The sequence below is a fragment of the Salmo salar genome, chromosome ssa02 (genome assembly GCF_905237065.1).
Source record: "Salmo salar chromosome ssa02, Ssal_v3.1, whole genome shotgun sequence".
In the NCBI taxonomy this organism is placed as follows: domain Eukaryota; kingdom Metazoa; phylum Chordata; class Actinopteri; order Salmoniformes; family Salmonidae; genus Salmo; species Salmo salar.
In genome coordinates, this window is record NC_059443.1 from 16,890,448 (window position 1) to 16,912,575 (window position 22,128).

The 22,128-nt window shown below is 46.7% G+C and overlaps 1 protein-coding gene and 1 long non-coding RNA gene across 5 annotated transcripts in view; one reads left to right on the top strand and one right to left on the bottom strand.

The window, feature by feature from the left end:
* Positions 1–1,836: 1,836 nt before the first annotated feature.
* Positions 1,837–4,626, top strand: LOC123728130 (uncharacterized). The gene is made up of 2 exons (XR_006759964.1): positions 1,837–2,053; positions 4,530–4,626. It is a non-coding gene; the product is annotated as an uncharacterized lncRNA (long non-coding RNA).
* A 4,502-nt stretch (positions 4,627–9,128) lies between these two features.
* Positions 9,129–22,128, bottom strand: part of LOC106575505 (cingulin) — a 35,315-nt gene continuing 22,315 nt past the window's right edge. For 3 of the 4 annotated variants that reach the window (XM_045698733.1, XM_045698720.1, XM_014152029.2), the window contains exons 11-20: positions 13,994–14,206; positions 13,657–13,878; positions 13,297–13,545; positions 12,963–13,133; positions 12,144–12,395; positions 11,856–11,939; positions 11,663–11,781; positions 11,260–11,368; positions 11,020–11,183; positions 9,508–9,720 (exon numbers count right to left, since the gene is read on the bottom strand). In XM_045698733.1, the coding sequence (XP_045554689.1) occupies positions 9,582–9,720; positions 11,020–11,183; positions 11,260–11,368; positions 11,663–11,781; positions 11,856–11,939; positions 12,144–12,395; positions 12,963–13,133; positions 13,297–13,545; positions 13,657–13,878; positions 13,994–14,206 (1,722 nt within the window). In that variant the 3' untranslated portion in view covers positions 9,508–9,581. Of the gene's footprint in view, positions 9,374–9,507; positions 9,721–11,019; positions 11,184–11,259; positions 11,369–11,662; positions 11,782–11,855; positions 11,940–12,143; positions 12,396–12,962; positions 13,134–13,296; positions 13,546–13,656; positions 13,879–13,993; positions 14,207–22,128 lie in introns of those variants that run through there. The other variant, XM_045698725.1, reaches the window with a different exon arrangement.

The window sequence follows — 22,128 nt, forward strand, 5'->3', positions numbered from 1 at the left end:
AACCCGCAACCTTTCGGTTACTGGCCCAACGCTCTAACCTCTAGGTTATCTGCCACCCTACAAATCAATATGCTGTAGTGTCCTGGGATGATAGGCTATCTATGATTAAACAAGAAAACAATACCCCTCCATACTGACCCTATTCAGCTAACACTGATCATTAAAACCAACTGCACGGCCGTCTTTCCCACAACTCCAATATAACAGGTTCTTTAAAACAACGTTCGGCCAGGACAACACACATACGTTTGTATCGCAGTACTAGCATACTCCTGTTCAGTCCTGATCATTCTCACACCATCCAATCAGTCCTTTCTCAGTAGCTGTTGCTTCAGTAGTTGTTGGGAGTGGTACACAGCACAGAAGACATCCATCAAACCAACTAACTTACAGTAAATCCCTGTTTTCATTGCAAACCTAGCTGAACAGAAAACAGTGGGAGTTGGGTATCTGCCCAGAAAACCAGAAAAACAAAATGTGGCAAGTTTATTACAAAGCTAATTCCAACTGAATACTATGAAAGGTAAAGAGAGTTTGGCGTCTGCAGTAATGCTGCCTCTATCTGTGCTCTATTTTCTTTTCACGCCTGCATGGCCTTATCTGCCAATCAGAGAACTGTGATGTTCATGGAGTAAATGGAATGGTATCAAACACATGAAAGCCCTGTGTTTTATACCATTCCATGCTGGCCATTATTATGAGTCATCCTCCCCTCAGCAGCCTCCACTGGTGAACATCATCAGGGTTTATGTATGCAGCGTGTGTATGTGTATGGGCCAGTGAGCATCAGTGCTTTAGCAGAGATGAGTGAGCGGTTAATTGTTAAAGGTTAATTGACCCGTTTCACCTCTATAAAACACGTGGCTGCCACACACACACGCACAAATCACATTTTATTTGTCACATGCGCCGAATACAACAGGTGTAGACCTTACCATGAAATACTTACTTACAAGCCCTTAACCAACAGTGCAGTTAAGAAAAATAAAGTTAAGAAAATATTTACAAAATAAGCTAAAATAAATAGTCCGGGTGACCATATGATTCATTGTTCAGCAGTCTTATGGCTTGGGGGTAGAAGCTGGAAAAGAGACTTTTGGACCACACACCTGATGGAAGGCCTAAATAACACACGGCTGAGAGTACAGGTTTTAGGGAGACAGACTCCCAGTCCCTCCCTCCCCACAGTATCTAACAGGATCAAAGCACCTCTCTGCCACAAGGGATAAAAGTTCAGACATTGATAGAGAAACTGGATAGACTGGATCTACACGCTCTACTTCCCCACATGAAAGGCTGTTTGTAACACACAACAATAAGGGTGTGGTGTGTGTGGTGGGGGGGTAGAGGTATCTAAATAGAGAGGCAGTGAGGGGACTGGAGGTAGGTGGGGGGGTAGAGGTATCTAAATAGAGAGGCAGTGAGGGGACTGGAGGTAGGTGGGGGGGTAGAGGTATCTAAATAGAGAGGCAGTGAGGGGACTGGTGGTAGGTGGGGGGGTAGAGGTATCTAAATAGAGAGGCAGTGAGGGGACTGGAGGTAGGTGTGGGGGGGGGGGGGGTCATTCAGCATCCAACCATGTCATCATTCTATTAAATATGACAGAATTGACATAGCAAACACAGGTGAATGACAACGATAACCATAGAGAGGAGGAATGACTGTCAAATGTTAGTTTTTTTACAGGATGTTGAAGACAAGGAGATTATAGACAGCCCACTAACACAGACAGAGTAATGACCCATTGCAACAGAAGAGCCATAACAACAATGAAGTGCTTTACCGGTGTAGTAAGGTGGGGTACCTAGCTAAACATAGACGGTGATGTTTTGTTTGTGAAGGCTAGACTTCCAGAGAAGGATCAACTAAAGGTGTGTGGTTAGAAAGGAATTACTGTAATTAATCAACCACCCAATAAGTACACTTTGGTAAGACACATCACTGACTAATGCTTTCTGTTTGAGCGGGCTGCTCTTCCACAGAAAGAGTTTTGGAATGATGTCAGGATGAGGAAGAAAAACAGAACAGTTCTAAGTAAGGAAGATTAAAGGAGGTACTGTACACATATGGTTTAACCACATATGGTTAAACTCAGCAAAAAAAATAAATGTCCTCTCACTATCAACTGCGTTTATTTTCAGCAAATTTAACGTGTAAATATTTGTACGAACATAACAAGATTCAACAACTGATACATAAACTGAACAAGTTCCACAGACATGTGACTAACAGAAATGGAATAATGTTTCCCTGAACAAAGGGGGGGTCAAAATCAAAAGTAACAGTCAGTATCTGGTGTGGCCACCAGCTACATTAAGTACCAGATTTGCCAGTTCTTGCTGTGAGATGTTACCCCACTCTTCCTTCAAGGCACCTGCAAGTTCCTAAACATTTCTGGGGGGAATGGCCCTAGCCCTCACCCTCCGATCCAACAGGTCCCAAACATGCTCAATGGGATTGAGATCCGGGCTCTTCGCTGGCAATGGCAGAACACTGACATTCCTGTCTTGCAAGAAATCACGCACAGAACGAGCAGTATGGCTGGTGGCATTGTCATGCTGGAGGGTCATGTCAGGATGAGCCTGCAGGAAGGGTACCACATGAGGGAGGAGGATGTCTACCCTGTAACGCACAGCGTTGAGATCGCCTGCAATGACAACAAGCTCAGTCCGATGATGTGGTGTGTGGTGACACACCGCCCCATGACGGACCCTCCACCTCCAAATCGATCCCGCTCAGGAGTACAGGCCTCGGTGTAACGCTCATTCCTTCGACGTTAAACGCGAATCCGACCATCACCCCTGATGAGACAAAACTGTGACTCGTCAGTGAAGAGCACTTTTTGCCAGTCCTGCCTGGTCCAGCGACGGTGGGTTTGAGCCCATATGCAATGTTGTTGCCGGTGATGTCTGGTGAAGACCTGCCTTACAACAGGCCTACAAGCCCTCAGTCCAGCCTCTCTCAGCCTATTGCGGACAGTCTGAGCACTGATGGAGGGATTGTGCGTTCCTGGTGTAACTCGGGCAGCTGTTGTTGCCGTCCTGTACCTGTCCCGCAAGTGGGATGTTCGGATGTACCGATCCTGTGCAGTTGTTGTTACACGTGGTCTGCCACTGCGAGAACGATCAGCTGTCTGTCCTGTCTCCCTGTAGCGCTGTCTTAAACGTCCCACAGTACAGACATTGCAATTTATTGCCTTGATCACATCGGCAGTCCTCATGCCTCCTTGCAGCATGCCTAAGGCACGTTCATGCAGATGAGCAGGGACCCTGTGCATCTTTCTTTTGTTGTTTTTCAGAGTCAGTAGAAAGGCCTCTTTAGTGTCCTAAGTTTTCATAACTGTGACCTTAATTGCCTACCGTCTGTAAGCTGTTAGTGTCTTAACGACTGTTCCACAGGTGCATGTTCATTAATTGTTTATGGTTCGATTGAACAAGCATGGGAAACAGTGTTTAAACCCTTTACAATGAAGATCTGTGAAGTTATTTGGATTTTTACGAATTATCTTTGAAAGACAGGGTCCTGAAAAAGGGCCGTTTCTTTCTTTGCTGAGTTTATAACTACGTCCATCTGCATTCCAGCTGAAGAGGACTCTCCTTCCAAAGAAAATAACACAGAGAAACAGAATCCATTCCATTGAAGGCTGACAGTGGTGGGTTATTGGCTATCGTTTCAACTTGTGCCAGAAAGACAATGAAACACATATTGGACTTCGATTGCCACGCAATATTTAATTCAATAGAAAACAGATTGGTATTGTGAAGTAGAAATTCACAGTGGAAAATGACTAATCAGTAATCATGTACCACCTTCTGTAATCATAGTTACAACAAAGCCATACAGTATGGTAGTCTAGTGCTTCATATATACTAAACAGTAAGTACTGTATGTGTAGGGTATAACAAACACTAGAGTACCATACTCTATACAAAATATTTCAAGCCAACTGAACAGATGGAAGATATGAACATTGCAGCAATTTCACTTACAGTGGTAACTACTGTATCACTGAATGAAAATACAAGCTCTCAGATCTCCCCCAAAACCACTGAAATAGAAACAAATCATTTAGAAAATCTATCCAGAGTACACCGGAACAAGTACAACTGAAAATCATGCATTACAAAATCATTTAAACAGCTTTTAAGGCAGAGTGATTAAGATCTTCACAAGCTTCTCTGAGTATTAATTGTAAGGACTACATAGAAGTTGTGCACAGATGCAGGAAATACAATGTGTAAAGTGTGTGTGTGAAAAAATGGCAAGAGAGGATTGGTATCAGAGCAAACTCCATACATGCATGTTTTGTTTGTGAAGGCTAGACTTCCAGAGAAGGATCAACTAAAGGTGTGTGGTTAGAAAGGAATTACTGTAATTAATCAACCACCCAATAAGTACACTTTGGTAAGACACATCACTGACTAATGCTTTCTGTTTGAGCGGGCTGCTCTTCCACAGAAAGAGTTTTGGAATGATGTCAGGATGAGGAAGAAAAACAGAACAGTTCTAAGTAAGGAAGATTAAAGGAGGTACTGTACATACGCTACCGTTCCAAAGTTTGGGGTCACTTAGGAATTTCCTTGTTTTTGAAAGAAAAGCACATTTTTTGTCCATTAAAATAACATCAAATTGATCAGAAATACAGTGTAGACACTGTTAATGTTGTAAATGACTATTGTAGCTGGAAACGGCAGATGTTTTGTGGAATATCTACATAGGCGTACAGAGGCCCATTATCAGCAACCATCACTCCTCTGTTCCAATGGCACAATTTGTTAGCTAATCCAAGTTTATCATTTTAAAAGGCTAATTGATCATTAGAAAACCCTTTTGCAATTATGTTAGCACAGCTGAAAACTGTTGTCCTGATTAAAGAAGCAATAAAACTGTCCTTCTTTAGACTAGTTGAGTATCTGGAGCATCAGCATTTGTGGGATCGATTACATGCTCAAAATGTCAAGAAACAAATAACTTTCTTCTGAAACTCGTCAGTCTATTCTTGTTCTGAGAAATGAAGGCTATTCCATGTGAGAAATTGCCAAGAAACTGAAGATCTCATACAACGCTGTGTACTACTCCCTTCACAGAACAGTGCAAACTGGCTCTAACCAGAATAGAAAGAGGAGTGGGAGGCCCCGGTGCACAACTGAGCAAGAGGACAAGTACATTAGAGTGTCTAGTTTGAGAAACAGATGCCTCACAAGTGCTCAACTGGCAGCTTCATTAAATGGTACCCGCAAAACACCAGTCTCAACGTCAACAGTGAAGAGGCGACTTCGGGATGCTGACTTTCTAGGCAGAGTTGCAAAGGAAAAGCCGTATCTCAGACTGGCCAATAAAAATAAAATATTAAGATGGGCAAAAGAACACAGACACTGGACAGAGGAAGATTGGAAAAAAGTGTTATGGACAGACAAATCTAAGTTTGAGATGTTCGGATCACAAAGAACATTCGTGAGACGCAGAAAAACTGAAAAGATGCTGGAGGAGTGCTTGACGCCATCTGTCAAGCATGGTGGGGGCAATGTGATGGTCTGGGGGTTCTTTGGTGGTGGTAAAGTGGGAGATTTGTACAGGGTAAAAGGGATCTTGAGGAAGAAAGGCTATCACTCCATTTTGCAACGCCATGCCATACCCTGTGGATGGCGCTTAATTGGAGCCAATTTCCTCCTACAACAGGACAATGACCCAAAGCACAGCTCCAAACTATGCAATAACTATTTAGGGAAGAAGCAGTCAGCTGTTATTCTGTTTATAATGGAGTGACCAGCACAGTTACCGGATCTCAACCCTATTGAGCTGTTGTGGGCGCAGCTTGACCGTATGGTACGTAAGAAGTACCCATCATGCCAATCCAATTTGTGGGATGTGCTTCAGGAAGCATGGGGTGAAATCTCTTCAGATTACCTCAACAAATTGAAAACTAGAATGCCAAAAGGTCTGCGAGGCTGTGATTGATTGTTTGACAAAAGCAAAGTTTGAAGGACACAATTATTATTTCAATTAAAAAAACATTATTTATAACCTTGTCAACATCTTGACTATATTTCGTATTAATTTTCCAACTAATTTCATGTATGGTTTCATGGAAAACAAGGACATTTCTAAGTGACCCCAAACTTTTGAACGGTAGTGTATGTGGTTTATGAAGTATAAATACACCCATTTGCATTCCAGCTGAAGAGGACTCTCCTTCCAAAGAAAATAACACAGAGAAACAGAATCCATTCCATTGAAGGCTGACAGTGGTGGGTTACTGGCTATCGTTTCAACTTGTGCCAGAAAGACAATGAAACACATATTGGACTTCGATTGCCACGCAATATTTAATTCAATAGAAAACAGATTGGTATTGTGAAGTAGAAATTCACAGTGGAAAATGACTAATCAGTAATCATGTACCACCTTCTGTACTCATAGTTACAACAAAGCCATACAGTATGGTAGTCTAGTGCTTCATATATACTAAACAGTAAGTACTGTATGTGTAGGGTATAACAAACACTAGAGTACCATACTCTATACAAAATATTTCAAGCCAACTGAACAGATGGAAGATATGAACATTGCAGCAATTTCACTTACAGTGGTAACTACTGTATCACTGAATGAAAATACAAGCTCTCAGATCTCCCCCAAAACCACTGAAATAGAAACAAATCATTTAGAAAATCTATCCAGAGTACACCGGAACAAGTACAACTGAAAATCATGCATTACAAAATCATTTAAACAGCTTTTAAGGCAGAGTGATTAAGATCTTCACAAGCTTCTCTGAGTATTAATTGTAAGGACTGCATAGAAGTTGTGCACAGATGCTACAAATACAATGTGTAAAGTGTGTGTGTGAAAACGTCGAGAGAGGATTGGTATCAGAGCAAACTCCATACATGCACCTGTAGTGGCAGACAGTCAAGTAGTACAACATACAGCAGAACAGGAATCAAACAGTCAGATATGGTTTCTAAAACAACCATAACTATGACATCACGTTCAGCAGAATATTGTTGATTTCATGAATTAGAAAAACTATCTACATTTGTTCATCATTCTCATATATGTGGCAGCATTTGGTCCAGCCGTGTTTTAAAAACTACACTTGCATATCAGATATCCATTAAGGACAGGATGGAATAGTGTTGGCTGTGCATCAGGTCAGTGTGACAAGACAGCAGTAGGATCAGATGAAACAGTGTTCCCCAGTGAAAGCAGACATTAACCAGCTACAGTGTTAAACAGTCACAGTACATGTTGGTGAGGCTGCTCCTATCACTATTCAGTCAGTGTAATCATGTGACCAAACTCCTTTTCACTAGAGTAATAGAGTATTGAAGAGAACCACAGCGTAATTCTGTGTATTAAAGAGCCCCATAGTATTTACAGTATCATAGCATACCACAGAGTACCACAGAGTAATGATGATATTGAAGATTGCAACAGTGTATTACTGTTAAGTCCTGTAAGTGCTTTAGACAGCGAGTCATCCTGCCGGTTATTCTCAGGGGTAGAATGTGTTAGTGTTCTGTTACTGTATTCATGTTTATTGTCTTGTGTTCCTCCTGGGCATAGGAGTTTATTCACCCCCACAATCCTCCTCTTCAGTACCACGAGGAGTCTACTGTCCAGCGTAGTGAGATCCTCTCCTTCTCCCTGAACCTGTGATATCCCTCTCTCTCCCCCTCCCTCCCTGAACCTGTGATATCCCTCTCTCTCCCCCTCCCTGAACCTGTGATATCCCTCTCTCTCCCCCTCCCTCCCTGAACCTGTGATATCCCTCTCTCTCCCCCTCCCTCCCTGAACCTGTGATATCCCTCTCTCTCCCCCTCCCTCCCTGAACCTGTGATATCCCTCTCTCTCCCCTCCCTCCCTGAACCTGTGATATCCCTCTCTCTCCCCCTCCCTCCCTGAACCTGTGATATCCCTCTCTCTCCCCCTCCCTCCCTGAACCTGTGATATCCCTCTCTCTCCCCCTCCCTCCCTGAACCTGTGATATCCCTCTCTCTCCCCCTCCCTCCCTGAACCTGTGATATCCCTCTCTCTCCCCCTCCCTCCCTGAACCTGTGATATCCCTCTCTCTCCCCCTCCCTCCCTGAACCTGTGATATCCCTCTCTCTCCCCTCCCTCCCTGAACCTGTGATATCCCTCTCTCTCCCCTCCCTCCCTGAACCTGTGATATCCCTCTCTCCCCCTCCCTCCCTGAACCTGTGATATCCCTCTCTCTCCCCCTCCCTCCCTGAACCTGTGATATCCCTCTCTCTCCCCCTCCCTCCCTGAACCTGTGATCTCTCTCCCTCCTTTATACAGTGTTTTTATAGCAGGTCTATAGATCTGTCCCAGTGTACTGTACCTGTGTGTACAGTAGATGTCTATCTGTAGTGCTTAGAATAAACCCCCTCTCTCCCTCTACTACCCTCCCCCAACCCTGTAGTGCTTAGAATAACCCCCTCTCCCTCTACTACCCTCCCCCAACCCTGTAGTGCTTAGAATAACCCCCTCTCTCCCTCTACTACCCTCCCCCCAACCCTGTAGTGCTTAAAATAATCCCTTTAAGCCACCTCCCTCCTTCCCTCTATCCTCCTACATTCCTCCCTCCCTCCTCCCTTTCTCTATAGTGCTCAGAATAGCCCTTGTTCTCCTCCTCCTACCACCACCATTACACTACCCCCCCCTCCCTCCCTCCCTCCCTCTAGCAGGAGCTGGTGTGAAGGTTGCCACTACCCCTCCCTCCCTCTAGCAGGAGCTGGTGTGAAGGTTGCCACTACCCCTCCCTCCCTCCCTCCCTCTAGCAGGAGCTGGTGTGAAGGTTGCCACTACCCCTCCCTCCCTCCCTCCCTCTAGCAGGAGCTGGTGTGAAGGTTGCCACTACCCCTCCCTCCCTCCCTCCCTCTAGCAGGAGCTGGTGTGAAGGTTGCCACTACCCCTCCCTCCCTCTAGCAGGAGCTGGTGTGAAGGTTGCTACTACCCCTCCCTCCCTCTAGCAGGAGCTGGTGTGAAGGTTGCCACTACCCCTCCTCCCTCTAGCAGGAGCTGGTGTGAAGGTTGCCACTACCCCTCCCTCCCTCCCTCCCTCTAGCAGGAGCTGGTGTGAAGGTTGCCACTACCCCTCCCTCCCTCCCTCTAGCAGGAGCTGGTGTGAAGGTTGCCACTACCCCTCCCTCCCTCCCTCTAGCAGGAGCTGGTGTGAAGGTTGCCACTACCCCTCCCTCCCTCTAGCAGGAGCTGGTGTGAAGGTTGCCACTACCCCTCCCTCCCTCTAGCAGGAGCTGGTGTGAAGGTTGCCACTACCCCTCCCTCCCTCTAGCAGGAGCTGGTGTGAAGGTTGCCACTACCCCTCCCTCCCTCTAGCAGGAGCTGGTGTGAAGGTTGCCACTACCCCTCCCTCCCTCTAGCAGGAGCTGGTGTGAAGGTTGCCACTACCCCTCCCTCCCTCCCTCCCTCTAGCAGGAGCTGGTGTGAAGGTTGCCACTACCCCTCCCTCCCTCCCTCTAGCAGGAGCTGGTGTGAAGGTTGCCACTACCCCTCCCTCCCTCCCTCCCTCTAGCAGGAGCTGGTGTGAAGGTTGCCACTACCCCTCCCTCCCTCTAGCAGGAGCTGGTGTGAAGGTTGCTCCCAGTGAGGATGGACGTGATGCTGGAGGGGTCATACAGGCCTTCATCATCTTCGTCAGAGCTCAGAGCTGACGAGTCCAGGGCCTGACGCTGCGCCTGCTGCACCTTCCTCCTGAAACACACCATCATCACCATCAGCTTCAGAAATGTTATCTTCATCATCTATTGTTCACTATAACAGAGGCTGTAGGTGGGTCTCAGCAAACGTGTGGTAGTAGAGAGTTGACTTCTACAGTAGACAGTGTAGTTCCCTGTAGTATCTGTCAGGGAGAGAGCCCTCTGCTGGTCAGATATGGGAACTGACTGGTGTGACATACAGAGATGACTGCTCTGTCTGCTAGATCTGTCTCTGCCTCCCCCTTCACAGCTGACCTGCACGTATGTGTGTGTGTGTGTGTGTGTGTGTGTGTGTGTGTGTGTGTTCCCACAGCACTGATGAGTGGGGTTTAATGAGACACCTTTACACAGCTGGGTGAGTGTGACTGTTGAAAAGTGTGTGTGTGTGTGTGTGTGTGTGTGTGTGTGTGTGTGTGTGTGTGTGTGTGTGTGTGTGTTTGAATCCAACTGCTTTATTCTGTAATGACGTGTGTCTGATAGCAGCATCTCTGTTGAGGGATCAGAGAGGAGCTCAGTGATCCATAGAATGACACACACACAAGTTTGGCTGTGGGGAGTGAACAGGCTGCCAGTAAATGTCAGCTCACTGAACTCATTACCAATGACAAGAGTGGAACAGAAAGAGGTCTGGAGGGAGTGGAGGAGAACAGAAAGAGGTCTGGAGGGAGTGGAGGAGAACAGAAAGAGGTCTGGAGGGAGTGGAGGAGAACAGAAAGAGGTCTGGAGGGAGTGGAGGAGAACAGAAAGAGGTCTGGAGGGGAGTGGAGGAGAACAGAAAGAGGTCTGGAGGGAGTGGAGGAGAACAGAAAGAGGTCTGGAGGGAGTGGAGGAGAACAGAAAGAGGTCTGGAGGGAGTGGAGGAGAACAGAAAGAGGTCTGGAGGGAGTGGAGGAGAACAGAAAGAGGTCTGGAGGGAGTGGAGGAGAACAGAAAGAGGTCTGGAGGGAGTGGAGGAGAACAGAAAGAGGTCTGGAGGGAGTGGAGGAGAACAGAAAGAGGTCTGGAGGGAGTGGAGGAGAACAGAAAGAGGTCTGGAGGGAGTAGAGGAGAACAGAAAGAGGTCTGGAGGGAGTGGAGGAGAACAGAAAGAGGTCTGGAGGGAGTGGAGGAGAACAGAAAGAGGTCTGGAGGGAGTGGAGGAGAACAGAAAGAGGTCTGGAGGGAGTGGAGGAGAACAGATATAATTGGGCTGGTTCAGAAGAAGAGCCACATCTAGGAGAAAGGAGATACTTAGTAATCTAACATGAAACAGGTAGTGTGTCAGACTTGGAAACACAATAACACACAGACTTACTTGAGCTCAGTCTCCAGCGCGGTGACTCTGCCCTGCAAGGCCTCCTTTAGTTCCATCTGTTCCTCCATCTCTCTCTGGGCCTTCCTCCTCAATCCCTCCATCCTCTCTACCTCTGTCTCCCCCTCATCCACCTGTCTCTTCAGAGCCTTCACACGCAGAGACAGCTACAACACAGAGGAATCAGTCAGGGTGAGTGAGTGTGTGTGTGTGTGTGTATAGGGTGAGTGAGTGTGTGTGTACCTGGTCTCTCTGTTCTGTGTGTTGTTGTCTCTCTTCCTCCAGGGTAAAATTGAGCTCCTTCAGTTTCTTCTCCAGGCGACGCTGAGACGACAACATGGAGTTCTTCTCCCTAAGACACACACAGACAGACACACACAGACAGACACACACAGACACACTTAACTCTTTAGCACAAACATGAACAAGGTGATTCTGGGTACAGATGTGTGACCAGCTCATAATATCATAAGCTTAACTTGTCATCAATAATGTGAATGTCAATTTGAAGTGAGGTACACTTCTCTAACTAATAGTAAACCCCCATACCAACCATAAAATATCATATTCTAGACTATGTGGTGCATTGTGGGGTCTGTAGTTCCTGGGGTGTGGTGCATTGTGGGATGTGTAGTGTGCGGTGTACCTATCCTCGCTGTGGAGGCGTTCCTCCAACTCATGAACTTTACTCTCCAGCTGAGCCACTCCTACAGAGGAGCGAGACTGACCCTCCATATCAGATACTCTGGTCTTCAACTCCTTCATCTGGAGAGAGAGATTTAACATAATCATCACTCAGACCTTAAGATCATTTCAGTGGAGACACAGACTTAACGTACATGTCTTTCTAGGGCATTCTTGTCCAGCTCCAGGTCCTGTCTGGAGGATCTCTCCTGCATCAGCTCTGAACGCAGCTGCTCCATCTTCACACAGACAGACAGAGACAGAGGAGCAGAGAGAGAGGGTGAGCGGAGAGAGAGGGTGAGCGGAGAGAGAGGGTGAGCGGAGAGAGTTAACAAGTACATTATTTTCCTAGCTTGGTCCTGGTTCTTTCAACTGTTAACCAACAGACTGCTGAAAGCTGCTAGACACACATTTATAGTGTGTGTGTGTGTGTGTGTGTGTACCTGGTCTCTGGTCCTGGTGACTCTGTCAGTGAGTAGCTCCACAGATCCCTTCTCCTCCTCCAGCTCCAGCTCCAGTCGTTTCATCTTGTCCTCCGTGCTGCGGAGCTCCCTGCTCTTGTCTGTGAGGCTGCTCCTGCTGTTTTCCAGTTCAGCCTCTAGGTGGTGCAGGCGGTTGGTGAGCAGCTCCTTGTCCAGCTGAACATTGTCTCTCTCCTCAACCACAGACAGCAGCTCCTTCTTCTGACGGGACGCCTGGCGCACAACACACACACACACTCTGGATCAGCATTAAAAACCAAACACCTTCACCCCTCAAACTCATCTCTGGACCTCAAAGCCAGTTCCACTGTGTTTTTTCATTGTTCCCCTCTATTCTGGGACCGATTTAGACCTGGGACACCAGGTGGGTGCAATTCATTATCAGGTAGAACAGAAAAGCAGCAGGCTCTGGACCTCGTAGGGTGACAGTTGACTACCCCTGACCAATACCATCACCTCCTGAAGACCCTTTCCTCCTCCTCTCTTAGCCCGTCCCTTCCTCCCTCCATCCATCTCTCTCACCTCCTGAAGACCCTTTCCTCCTCCTCTCTTAGCCCGTCCCTTCCTCCCTCCATCCATCTCTCTCACCTCCTGAAGACCCTTTCCTCCTCCTCTCTTAGCCCGTCCCTTCCTCCCTCCATCCATCTCTCTCACCTCCTGAAGACCCTTTCCTCCTCCTCTCTTAGCCCGTCCCTTCCTCCCTCCATCCATCTCTCTCACCTCCTGAAGACCCTTTCCTCCTCTGTCTCCTCCCTCACCTCCTCCCTCCATCGCTCTCACCTCCTCCTCCAGTCTCTTGAGGGAGGTCTGGCTCCTCTCCAGTTCTACCAGTCTGTCGTTGCCCTGCCTCTGGACCTCCTGTGTCTCCCTGCGAGATCTCTCTCTCTGTTCCTCCAGCTGGGCCCTGAGAACCTGCACCTCCTCACCAGACGACTGGGACAGAGACTCAAACTACATGGACAGAGAAAGAGGCAGAGTGAGAGCAGGGAGAGGGCGAGGAGTAAGAGGATAGAGAAAGAGAGATTTTTATTTGCACAGTGTACATTTGTAAATACAGCACTTCAATGCAGTACACAGAGCATCAGAAAAACCCATGTAGACACACACTCCTCACCTCCTTATTGAGTTTGTCCAGGGACCGCTCCTGCTGTCTCCTCTGTTCCTCCAGCTGTGTGTTGGTCTGTGTGAGCTGGTCCCTCTCCTTCTCCCTCTCCTCCAGACGCAGGCTGAGCTGCCGGTGGTCCTGGCCCAGCCGAGAGGCTCCTCTCCTGGCCTCGTCAAGCTCCTGCCTCAGCCCCCTCAACTCCGCCTGGAGGGACAGCTCTGCCTCCGAACTCTCTGATGCACTGGAAGCCAGCTGAGACTGGGGACACACACAAATACATACTGTGAAACACAACACACCCACTAACAAAGAGTTGTGAGAAAGAGGTAGTGTAATGTGTGTGTGTGTGTAGCAGTGTGTATGTCTCACCTCCAGACGTGAGAGTTTCTCTCGGAGGCGTGTGTTAGCTGCCTCCTGCTCCTGCTGTGAGTCTCTGAGAGCGTTTAGTTCTGTCTGGGTTCTGGCCAGCCGCTCTGTGTTTGACTGCAGCTCCTGCTCAGTGCTGGAGAGTTTCTCTCCCAGTCTGTCTCTCTCCCCACGAGCATCAGTCAGCTCTGACTGCAGGCCAGACAGTACCGACGGGTCAGGGAGCTATGGAGAGAAACAAAAGAGAGGAGTGGTTGAGAGAAGGATGGAGATTGTGAATATAAGGGAGGAAAAGTGGCCATATTTCCCAGTCACATAGCTGGTACTACACAACACACACCTGTTTGGTTCTCTCCTGGGCTTTGGCCAGATCCTCTTTGGCTCGATTTGATTGGCCCCTCAGCCTGTCCATCTCATACTTGAGCTCCGCCTCCTGCTCCTGGTTGGTCTTCTTCAGGGAGATTACCTCCATGACCTTTTTATCGAGCTCCACCCTTTTCTTCTCTGCCTCTGATTGGGCCTGCTGCAGATCGGCACGCAAACTCTGCAGCTCCTGACATGACAGTGGAGAACAGTGTCAGTCTGTACCTTGTTGAGTGTGTGTGTTTGTCAGTATCAGTGTGTGTGTGTACCTGGTTGAGTGTGTGTGTTTGTCAGTATCAGTGTGTGTGTGTACCTGGTTGAGTGTGTGTGTTTGTCAGTATCAGTGTGTGTGTGTACCTGGTTGAGTGTGTGTGTTTGTCAGTATCAGTGTGTGTGTGTACCTGGTTGAGTGTGTGTGTTTGTCAGTATCAGTGTGTGTGTGTACTTGGTTGAGTGTGTGTGTTTGTCAGTATCAGTGTGTGTGTGTACCTTGTTGAGTGTGTGTGTTTGTCAGTATCAGTGTGTGTGTGTGTGTACCTGGTTGAGTGTGTGTGTTTGTCAGTATCAGTGTGTGTGTGTGTGTACCTGGTTGAGTGTGTGTGTTTGTCAGTATCAGTGTGTGTGTGTGTGTACCTGGTTGAGTGTGTGTGTTTGTCAGTATCAGTGTGTGTGTGTGTGTACCTGGTTGAGTGTGTGTGTTTGTCAGTATCAGTGTGTGTGTGTGTGTACCTGGTTGAGTGTGTGTGTTTGTCAGTATCAGTGTGTGTGTGTGTGTGTACCTGGTTGAGTGTGTGTGTTTGTCAGTATCAGTGTGTGTGTGTGTGTGTACCTGGTTGAGTGTGTGTGTTTGTCAGTATCAGTGTGTGTGTGTGTGTACCTGGTTGAGTGTGTGTGTTTGTCAGTATCAGTGTGTGTGTGTCTGTTGTGTGTGTGTACCTGGTTGAGTGTGTGTGTTTGTCAGTATCAGTGTGTGTGTGTGTGTACCTGGTTGAGTGTGTGTGTTTGTCAGTATCAGTGTGTGTGTGTACCTGGTTGAGTGTGTGTGTTTGTCAGTATCAGTGTGTGTGTACCTGGTTGAGTGTGTGTGTTTGTCAGTATCAGTGTGTGTGTACCTGGTTGAGTGTGTGTGTTTGTCAGTATCAGTGTGTGTGTACCTGGTTGAGTGTGTGTGTTTGTCAGTATCAGTGTGTGTGTACCTGGTTGAGTGTGTGTGTTTGTCAGTATCAGTGTGTGTGTACCTGGTTGAGTGTGTGTGTTTGTCAGTATCAGTGTGTGTGTACCTGGTTGAGTGTGTGTGTTTGTCAGTATCAGTGTGTGTGTACCTGGTTGAGTGTGTGTGTTTGTCAGTATCAGTGTGTGTGTACCTGGTTGAGTGTGTGTGTTTGTCAGTATCAGTGTGTGTGTACCTGGTTGAGTGTGTGTGTTTGTCAGTATCAGTGTGTGTGTACCTGGTTGAGTGTGTGTGTTTGTCAGTATCAGTGTGTGTGTACCTGGTTGAGTGTGTGTGTTTGTCAGTATCAGTGTGTGTGTACCTGGTTGAGTGTGTGTGTTTGTCAGTATCAGTGTGTGTGTACCTGGTTGAGTGTGTGTGTTTGTCAGTATCAGTGTGTGTGTACCTGGTTGAGTGTGTGTGTTTGTCAGTATCAGTGTGTGTGTACCTGGTTGAGTGTGTGTGTTTGTCAGTATCAGTGTGTGTGTACCTGGTTGAGTGTGTGTGTTTGTCAGTATCAGTGTGTGTGTACCTGGTTGAGTGTGTGTGTTTGTCAGTATCAGTGTGTGTGTACCTGGTTGAGTGTGTGTGTTTGTCAGTATCAGTGTGTGTGTACCTGGTTGAGTGTGTGTGTTTGTCAGTATCAGTGTGTGTGTACCTGGTTGAGTGTGTGTGTTTGTCAGTATCAGTGTGTGTGTACCTGGTTGAGTGTGTGTGTTTGTCAGTATCAGTGTGTGTGTACCTGGTTGAGTGTGTGTGTTTGTCAGTATCAGTGTGTGTGTACCTGGTTGAGTGTGTGTGTTTGTCAGTATCAGTGTGTGTGTACCTGGTTGAGTGTGTGTGTTTGTCAGTATCAGTGTGTGTGTACCTGGTTGAGTGTGTGTGTTTGTCAGTATCAGTGTGTGTGTACCTGGTTGAGTGTGTGTGTTTGTCAGTATCAGTGTGTGTGTACCTGGTTGAGTGTGTGTGTTTGTCAGTATCAGTGTGTGTGTGGGTACCTGGTTGAGTGTGTGTGTTTGTCAGTATCAGTGTGTGTGTGTGTACCTGGTTGAGTGTGTGTGTTTGTCAGTATCAGTGTGTGTGTGTGTACCTGGTTGAGTGTGTGTGTTTGTCAGTATCAGTGTGTGTGTGTGTACCTGGTTGAGTGTGTGTGTTTGTCAGTATCAGTGTGTGTGTGTGTGTACCTGGTTGAGTGTGTGTGTTTGTCAGTATCAGTGTGTGTGTGTGTACCTGGTTGAGTGTGTGTGTTTGTCAGTATCAGTGTGTGTGTGTGTGTACCTGGTTGAGTGTGTGTGTTTGTCAGTATCAGTGTGTGTGTGTGTGTACCTGGTTGAGTGTGTGTGTTTGTCAGTATCAGTGTGTGTGTGTGTGTACCTGGTTGAGTGTGTGTGTTTGTCAGTATCAGTGTGTGTGTGTGTGTACCTGGTTGAGTGTGTGTGTTTGTCAGTATCAGTGTGTGTGTGTGTGTACCTGGTTGAGTGTGTGTGTTTGTCAGTATCAGTGTGTGTGTGTGTGTACCTGGTTGAGTGTGTGTGTTTGTCAGTATCAGTGTGTGTGTGTGTGTACCTGGTTGAGTGTGTGTGTTTGTCAGTATCAGTGTGTGTGTGTGTGTACCTGGTTGAGTGTGTGTGTTTGTCAGTATCAGTGTGTGTGTGTGTGTACCTGGTTGAGTGTGTGTGTTTGTCAGTATCAGTGTGTGTGTGTGTGTACCTGGTTGAGTGTGTGTGTTTGTCAGTATCAGTGTGTGTGTGTTACCTGGTTGAGTGTGTGTGTTTGTCAGTATCAGTGTGTGTGTGTACCTGGTTGAGTGTGTGTGTTTGTCAGTATCAGTGTGTGTGTGTGTACCTGGTTGAGTGTGTGTGTTTGTCAGTATCAGTGTGTGTGTGTACCTGGTTGAGTGTGTGTGTTTGTCAGTATCAGTGTGTGTGTGTGTGTACCTGGTTGAGTGTGTGTGTTTGTCAGTATCAGTGTGTGTGTGTACCTGGTTGAGTGTGTGTGTTTGTCAGTATCAGTGTGTGTGTGTGTACCTGGTTGAGTGTGTGTGTTTGTCAGTATCAGTGTGTGTGTGTGTACCTGGTTGAGTGTGTGTGTTTGTCAGTATCAGTGTGTGTGTGTTACCTGGTTGAGTGTGTGTGTTTGTCAGTATCAGTGTGTGTGTGTACCTGGTTGAGTGTGTGTGTTTGTCAGTATCAGTGTGTGTGTGTGTACCTGGTTGAGTGTGTGTGTTTGTCAGTATCAGTGTGTGTGTGTACCTGGTTGAGTGTGTGTGTTTGTCAGTATCAGTGTGTGTGTGTGTACCTGGTTGAGTGTGTGTGTTTGTCAGTATCAGTGTGTGTGTGTACCTGGTTGAGTGTGTGTGTTTGTCAGTATCAGTGTGTGTGTGTACCTGGTTGAGTGTGTGTGTTTGTCAGTATCAGTGTGTGTGTGTGTACCTGGTTGAGTGTGTGTGTTTGTCAGTATCAGTGTGTGTGTGTGTACCTGGTTGAGTGTGTGTGTTTGTCAGTATCAGTGTGTGTGTGTGTACCTGGTTGAGTGTGTGTGTTTGTCAGTATCAGTGTGTGTGTGTGTACCTGGTTGAGTGTGTGTGTTTGTCAGTATCAGTGTGTGTGTGTGTTACCTGGTTGAGTGTGTGTGTTTGTCAGTATCAGTGTGTGTGTGTACCTGGTTGAGTGTGTGTGTTTGTCAGTATCAGTGTGTGTGTGTTACCTGGTTGAGTGTGTGTGTTTGTCAGTATCAGTGTGTGTGTGTTACCTGGTTGAGTGTGTGTGTTTGTCAGTATCAGTGTGTGTGTGTACCTGGTTGAGTGTGTGTGTTTGTCAGTATCAGTGTGTGTGTGTACCTGGTTGAGTGTGTGTGTTTGTCAGTATCAGTGTGTGTGTGTACCTGGTTGAGTGTGTGTGTTTGTCAGTATCAGTGTGTGTGTGTACCTGGTTGAGTGTGTGTGTTTGTCAGTATCAGTGTGTGTGTGTACCTGGTTGAGTGTGTGTGTTTGTCAGTATCAGTGTGTGTGTGTACCTGGTTGAGTGTGTGTGTTTGTCAGTATCAGTGTGTGTGTGTACCTGGTTGAGTGTGTGTGTTTGTCAGTATCAGTGTGTGTGTGTTACCTGGTTGAGTGTGTGTGTTTGTCAGTATCAGTGTGTGTGTGTACCTGGTTGAGTGTGTGTGTTTGTCAGTATCAGTGTGTGTGTGTACCTGGTTGAGTGTGTGTGTTTGTCAGTATCAGTGTGTGTGTGTACCTGGTTGAGTGTGTGTGTTTGTCAGTATCAGTGTGTGTGTGTGTACCTGGTTGAGTGTGTGTGTTTGTCAGTATCAGTGTGTGTGTGTACCTGGTTGAGTGTGTGTGTTTGTCAGTATCAGTGTGTGTGTGTGTACCTGGTTGAGTGTGTGTGTTTGTCAGTATCAGTGTGTGTGTGTGTACCTGGTTGAGTGTGTGTGTTTGTCAGTATCAGTGTGTGTGTGTACCTGGTTGAGTGTGTGTGTTTGTCAGTATCAGTGTGTGTGTGTGTACCTGGTTGAGTGTGTGTGTTTGTCAGTATCAGTGTGTGTGTGTGTACCTGGTTGAGTGTGTGTGTTTGTCAGTATCAGTGTGTGTGTGTGTACCTGGTTGAGTGTGTGTGTTTGTCAGTATCAGTGTGTGTGTGTACCTGGTTGAGTGTGTGTGTTTGTCAGTATCAGTGTGTGTGTGTACCTGGTTGAGTGTGTGTGTTTGTCAGTATCAGTGTGTGTGTGTACCTGGTTGAGTGTGTGTGTTTGTCAGTATCAGTGTGTGTGTGTACCTGGTTGAGTGTGTGTGTTTGTCAGTATCAGTGTGTGTGTGTACCTGGTTGAGTGTGTGTGTTTGTCAGTATCAGTGTGTGTGTGTACCTGGTTGAGTGTGTGTGTTTGTCAGTATCAGTGTGTGTGTGTTACCTGGTTGAGTGTGTGTGTTTGTCAGTATCAGTGTGTGTGTGTTACCTGGTTGAGTGTGTGTGTTTGTCAGTATCAGTGTGTGTGTGTACCTGGTTGAGTGTGTGTGTTTGTCAGTATCAGTGTGTGTGTGTACCTGGTTGAGTGTGTGTGTTTGTCAGTATCAGTGTGTGTGTGTACCTGGTTGAGTGTGTGTGTTTGTCAGTATCAGTGTGTGTGTGTACCTGGTTGAGTGTGTGTGTTTGTCAGTATCAGTGTGTGTGTGTACCTGGTTGAGTGTGTGTGTTTGTCAGTATCAGTGTGTGTGTGTACCTGGTTGAGTGTGTGTGTTTGTCAGTATCAGTGTGTGTGTGTACCTGGTTGAGTGTGTGTGTTTGTCAGTATCAGTGTGTGTGTGTACCTGGTTGAGTGTGTGTGTTTGTCAGTATCAGTGTGTGTGTGTACCTGGTTGAGTGTGTGTGTTTGTCAGTATCAGTGTGTGTGTGTACCTGGTTGAGTGTGTGTGTTTGTCAGTATCAGTGTGTGTGTGTACCTGGTTGAGTGTGTGTGTTTGTCAGTATCAGTGTGTGTGTGTACCTGGTTGAGTGTGTGTGTTTGTCAGTATCAGTGTGTGTGTGTACCTGGTTGAGTGTGTGTGTTTGTCAGTATCAGTGTGTGTGTGTACCTGGTTGAGTGTGTGTGTTTGTCAGTATCAGTGTGTGTGTGTACCTGGTTGAGTGTGTGTGTTTGTCAGTATCAGTGTGTGTGTGTACCTGGTTGAGTGTGTGTGTTTGTCAGTATCAGTGTGTGTGTGTACCTGGTTGAGTGTGTGTGTTTGTCAGTATCAGTGTGTGTGTGTGTACCTGGTTGAGTGTGTGTGTTTGTCAGTATCAGTGTGTGTGTGTACCTGGTTGAGTGTGTGTGTTTGTCAGTATCAGTGTGTGTGTGTTACCTGGTTGAGTGTGTGTGTTTGTCAGTATCAGTGTGTGTGTGTACCTGGTTGAGTGTGTGTGTTTGTCAGTATCAGTGTGTGTGTGTTGTACCTGGTTGAGTGTGTGTGTTTGTCAGTATCAGTGTGTGTGTGTGTGTACCTGGTTGAGTGTGTGTGTTTGTCAGTATCAGTGTGTGTGTGTGTACCTGGTTGAGTGTGTGTGTTTGTCAGTATCAGTGTGTGTGTGTGTACCTGGTTGAGTGTGTGTGTTTGTCAGTATCAGTGTGTGTGTGTGTGTACCTGGTTGAGTGTGTGTGTTTGTCAGTATCAGTGTGTGTGTGTGTACCTGGTTGAGTGTGTGTGTTTGTCAGTATCAGTGTGTGTGTGTGACCTGGTTGAGTGTGTGTGTTTGTCAGTATCAGTGTGTGTGTGTGTACCTGGTTGAGTGTGTGTGTTTGTCAGTATCAGTGTGTGTGTGTTACCTGGTTGAGTGTGTGTGTTTGTCAGTATCAGTGTGTGTGTGTACCTGGTTGAGTGTGTGTGTTTGTCAGTATCAGTGTGTGTGTGTACCTGGTTGAGTGTGTGTGTTTGTCAGTATCAGTGTGTGTGTGTACCTGGTTGAGTGTGTGTGTTTGTCAGTATCAGTGTGTGTGTGTGTACCTGGTTGAGTGTGTGTGTTTGTCAGTATCAGTGTGTGTGTGTACCTGGTTGAGTGTGTGTGTTTGTCAGTATCAGTGTGTGTGTGTGTACCTGGTTGAGTGTGTGTGTTTGTCAGTATCAGTGTGTGTGTGTACCTGGTTGAGTGTGTGTGTTTGTCAGTATCAGTGTGTGTGTGTACCTGGTTGAGTGTGTGTGTTTGTCAGTATCAGTGTGTGTGTGTACCTGGTTGAGTGTGTGTGTTTGTCAGTATCAGTGTGTGTGTGTACCTGGTTGAGTGTGTGTGTTTGTCAGTATCAGTGTGTGTGTGTACCTTGTTGAGTGTGTGTGTTTGTCAGTATCAGTGTGTGTGTGTACCTGGTTGAGTGTGTGTGTTTGTCAGTATCAGTGTGTGTGTGTACCTGGTTGAGTGTGTGTGTTTGTCAGTATCAGTGTGTGTGTGTACCTTGTTGAGTGTGTGTGTTTGTCAGTATCAGTGTGTGTGTGTACCTGGTTGAGTGTGTGTGTTTGTCAGTATCAGTGTGTGTGTGTACCTGGTTGAGTGTGTGTGTTTGTCAGTATCAGTGTGTGTGTGTACCTGGTTGAGTGTGTGTGTTTGTCAGTATCAGTGTGTGTGTGTACCTGGTTGAGTGTGTGTGTTTGTCAGTATCAGTGTGTGTGTGTACCTGGTTGAGTGTGTGTGTTTGTCAGTATCAGTGTGTGTGTGTACCTGGTTGAGTGTGTGTGTTTGTCAGTATCAGTGTGTGTGTGTACCTGGTTGAGTGTGTGTGTTTGTCAGTATCAGTGTGTGTGTGTGTACCTGGTTGAGTGTGTGTGTTTGTCAGTATCAGTGTGTGTGTGTACCTGGTTGAGTGTGTGTGTTTGTCAGTATCAGTGTGTGTGTGTACCTGGTTGAGTGTGTGTGTTTGTCAGTATCAGTGTGTGTGTGTGACTGGTTGAGTGTGTGTGTTTGTCAGTATCAGTGTGTGTGTGTACCTGGTTGAGTGTGTGTGTTTGTCAGTATCAGTGTGTGTGTGTGTACCTGGTTGAGTGTGTGTGTTTGTCAGTATCAGTGTGTGTGTGTGTACCTGGTTGAGTGTGTGTGTTTGTCAGTATCAGTGTGTGTGTGTGTACCTGGTTGAGTGTGTGTGTTTGTCAGTATCAGTGTGTGTGTGTGTACCTGGTTGAGTGTGTGTGTTTGTCAGTATCAGTGTGTGTGTGTGTGTACCTGGTTGAGTGTGTGTGTTTGTCAGTATCAGTGTGTGTGTGTGTGTACCTGGTTGAGTGTGTGTGTTTGTCAGTATCAGTGTGTGTGTGTGTGTACCTGGTTGAGTGTGTGTGTTTGTCAGTATCAGTGTGTGTGTGTGTGTACCTGGTTGAGTGTGTGTGTTTGTCAGTATCAGTGTGTGTGTGTGTGTACCTGGTTGAGTGTGTGTGTTTGTCAGTATCA